This window comes from Suillus discolor, assembly GCF_016758755.1.
Source record: "Suillus discolor strain FC423 chromosome Unknown F5147scaffold_215, whole genome shotgun sequence".
Classification (NCBI taxonomy): Eukaryota; Fungi; Basidiomycota; class Agaricomycetes; order Boletales; family Suillaceae; genus Suillus; species Suillus discolor.
Genome location: NW_024541462.1, coordinates 1 through 3,773, shown reverse-complemented (window position 1 = coordinate 3,773; position 3,773 = coordinate 1). Strand labels below are relative to the sequence as shown.

Below are 3,773 nucleotides of genomic sequence, written 5' to 3'. Positions count from 1 at the left end.
CACCAGCAGGAGAGGATGACTCAACAAATCGAGTTTGCAAGACTCGAGCTTGAGCTATCTCGTGCACGTCGAGAAGAGGAGGAGGCTCGGATTCGTCGTATTGCTATGGAGCGTGGTTCTGATCAAAACTGAAGTAGGTCTGTACTGTGTCATCATGTGACTCGTTTTTAGGACTCGGAAATGCATGCCATTTTGTACTCGATCTCAAGCGTGACTACACACAGCAAACACTACAGGTTTGGGATAAGCGCTTTGAGCTCAAGCGCAAATTTCCCTCATTGGGTACTAAAGAGGACGAAGAACTTCTACTTGACAAACACATCTTTAATGTGTTGCGATTCGCTCCAATGAGGAAAGCAACCGCGCCTTTAACACGTTGCGAAAATCCTGCCCTGCAGTTCCAATGTAAGTCTGATCACCTACTGCACCACCCCCTTGCTGATCATCCTCTCCTGTGTCACCATCAGCCCGCCTCAACCTCCGAGTTTGCTGATAGAAACAGATGTTCGTGTCTTCATGGTGTGTTTTTTCTTCGATTTCGACGATTAGATTGTGCAGAACAAAGCACGAACGGATCCACATGTTTGCATAGTCGAGGTCCTTCTGACTTTGGATTGGGATGCGAAGCTCCCGCAGTGATTGGAACCGGCCCTTGATAGAGCCGAAAAAATGCTCTGAACGAACACGGACCTAGACGTTGGGTAAGTACTATGAATGTATATTGCCATTCATACTCACTGTTGATAGGTTATAGTTGAACGTCTTTTGGTCCAGCATCAAACTCCCTCCCACTGGCCGTTTATACGGCGGCACACACCAGGTTCGCGCAGCGTACGCCGAATCTGCCCACAGCCACTCTCCTGCACCGAAAAACGACTCGGGATCCCGGGAAACTCTTGTCCGCGCAAATACGTTTGAGTCGTGGAGACTTCCAGGTACGCCAATGACATAGTCCACGATACGAAGATTATGAGGGAATATAACAACCTTTTTGATGGTAAGTCACCACGCTGCACATCGAACTGACACTTACCTGCGCTGTTAGAGAATAGTCTGAGTTCTTGTCGAAGAAACCCTCCCCATGCCAACCTGGCTTCTCGTGTAAGGGGGACGGAGTCCCATCTACAGAAAGAAAGCCTCCACGCCATTCATGACACATCTTACTTTCGACGTAAGTTTTCGCCCGCTCTCGCTCAATTTGATCCTCGTGATCAAGCGGATCAAAATGAATGGCCCGGTCATGAAGTTGAAGGATTGCGATCATCACCCGTTTGTAGCAGTTGTAGACGGTCCCCACGGACACTCCAGCCCAGTCAGAGATGTCTTCAGTGGTTGCGGCATTGCCATAATGGCCAGCGCCGTTGAGAAAAATGGCGAGCTGTATTGGGACAGGGAGCTGGGGGTTATTCAAATTGTTGTAGAAGATGGCATGTCCTTGAATCAACTTCGTAAGTTCATCAAACACGTCCGCGTCAACACGGAGCTTGCGACGGAATTTTTCAGGTGAGAATAGAGCCCACTCCTCCAGCAAGTGTAGCTGAGGCGCACGACTTAGAGACGGACGGACATCAAGGACTCGACATTTCTCTACCTCGTCATGCAGTGCAGTGATTGCATCGGCAAACTGAGTAAAGACTCGTTCGCACATATCTGGGATATCGCGCGATAGGAATTCGGAGTACGCTGTGGAGAGTGACGTCAGAGAGTTGTTTGACAAGGCAGACGCGATCGACGACGTGGGGGACACTGGGGACGTTGGCCATGTTGGTGATGCGGACTGTATACTAATATCCGAGCCACTATGGCCATCGACAGCATTGTCAGATTCCTTATCATCGTCTTCATCGTCGTCTTCATCTAGTAGCTGATCTATCATAAACTCGATTAGTTCCATATATCGCGCGATGGTAAGGTCATTTCTGGTTTGTTTGAGGCTGCGAAGCAGCTTCTTTCGATCTGATTCACGGGGCATATTGATGGAGCTGCAGAACGCTATAGCAGATGGTACAGCTTGAAAGCTTAGGGTTTGTTTGTCAGCGTCGGAGCTTCAATACTACCGGCAACGCGCAAATTTCTGACCTTCCAAAATTCTACGAAGTCAACTTTGAGAACCGCTAATGAGGCAAATTCACTTCTCTGATGGTTCCTGTTTTGATTAATGTTATGCACTGCAGACACCTGTTTGGGTAGATGATTCCAATGATGTGGAGGAACTCGAGGCTGCGTCAAATGACTATGCCGATCCGAAGTCTCCAAATGACAACTTCCTGGTACTAGATGACGACGACGACGACCATCATGGTGATTCTCAGGGGCCCAAACTTGTATGGAATGCAAACACCGGAAAGTTAAAACTCACAGACCAGGATAGCAAGACCCATTGTGTTGTCCAACGAGTGATACTGGAAGCAAAGTTTCATATGACCTTTGTCAATAGCTATCCAGACATCACCATGAAAAATCAATTCACATGAGATGCCCTCTTAACTGCAGCTCACATCTGCAGCGTCACACCCGTCTATGATCACCTCAAGACTAACGAGTCGTATGTGTCTGCACTTGCAACTCTGGTAAGTCGTCACTTTTCATGGGGTGCTTAGTACTATAACATTGCATGCAGGTTGATGCTCGAGTGCCGCTATTTCGTAGTGAATTAAAAGATGATGCTTGTGCACAAGTCACGGTGTACTACCATCTTGGTCCTGATTGCGTTGATACTGCTAAGGCTCTGCTGGCGAGCCATGTTTACCATTATGCGCAGCATTTTGATGTAGGTTTTATATTCTATTTTGTATATGAATTTCTCAGCATCGTGTGTGGATGCACTTCAGGAGAAAAACAACCCTGTTCCGCAGGCGAAAAAACCTTACTCTGCGGATATATTGCCTTACCTAATGAAGGGATGTTACTTCAATGGGTCCAAGTCAGTTGGCATGAAATTCGCAGACCGTTTTAAGGAGATTGCAGGAAACAAGGCCCAACAGCCTGAGGTAACAATTCTGATGGTTGCTTTGACCAGCACTTCAGTACATTTTTTGTTCTTGATCTACTCTCGGTCCATGTATTAATGAGCATATACTACTAGGTGTATGCTGCACTCTTGTGGAAGTCCAACAAATCTCCCCCCAAGTTCAATTTCACAGCCAACCAGTTCAGCGAGGTCTATGCTTTCCATGTGAACTTTCTCAACGAAATGGAGGAGAATGTGCCGAGCAAGTTTCACAAGTTGATGGCCGACATTTTCTCAGCTGTCCAGTAAGTTCATTGTGCTGTGAATGTGCCGCATTGACTAATTCATCTCAAAAGGAAACTCTGCTCTAATGGTGCTGCTGCTGTAGCGTCACACAAAGATGCTATGGCTTTCCTTGACCTTGATGGCATGGATGACAACGAGTAGTTCTGGACGTCCTAGTCATGGTCTCACATTGATTACCTTTACAATTCGTTTATTGGTATTGCTATAAATATGCTCCCTTCTCATTTATCTGTTACTATAAATATGTTTGTATACCCCTGTTTAATCAAACTCTAATTTGTTCTTGTAAAACTCAAATTCCTGCAAAGTGTTCGTACTGATAGTCAATTGCAAGCATTCTTGGTTGTAAGTTTGCCTGATGTTGAACATAATTATCACTAATTTATCATGCATAAAGAATTCCTTGTGGGGCAGTAAAAAAGTCTCTCTAAACCGCTAAGTTGTCTATTTATCGAAATTATCATAAATTAGAGAAAGTTTTACATACTTAGCCTAAATTTGTAGCGGAGGGTTTTCC

The 3,773-nt window shown here is 45.8% G+C and overlaps 1 protein-coding gene across 1 annotated transcript; it reads left to right on the top strand.

Annotated features, from left to right (window-relative positions):
- Positions 1-2,001: 2,001 nt before the first annotated feature.
- Positions 2,002-3,397, top strand: F5147DRAFT_782452 (uncharacterized protein; the record flags this gene model as incomplete). The annotated part of the gene is made up of 8 exons (XM_041442761.1): positions 2,002-2,097; positions 2,175-2,324; positions 2,372-2,429; positions 2,494-2,570; positions 2,621-2,770; positions 2,832-3,026; positions 3,086-3,255; positions 3,307-3,397. The coding sequence occupies 8 exons, from the start codon at positions 2,002-2,004 to the stop codon at positions 3,395-3,397; spliced, it is 987 nt and encodes a 328-aa protein (XP_041284512.1).
- Positions 3,398-3,773: the final 376 nt, after the last annotated feature.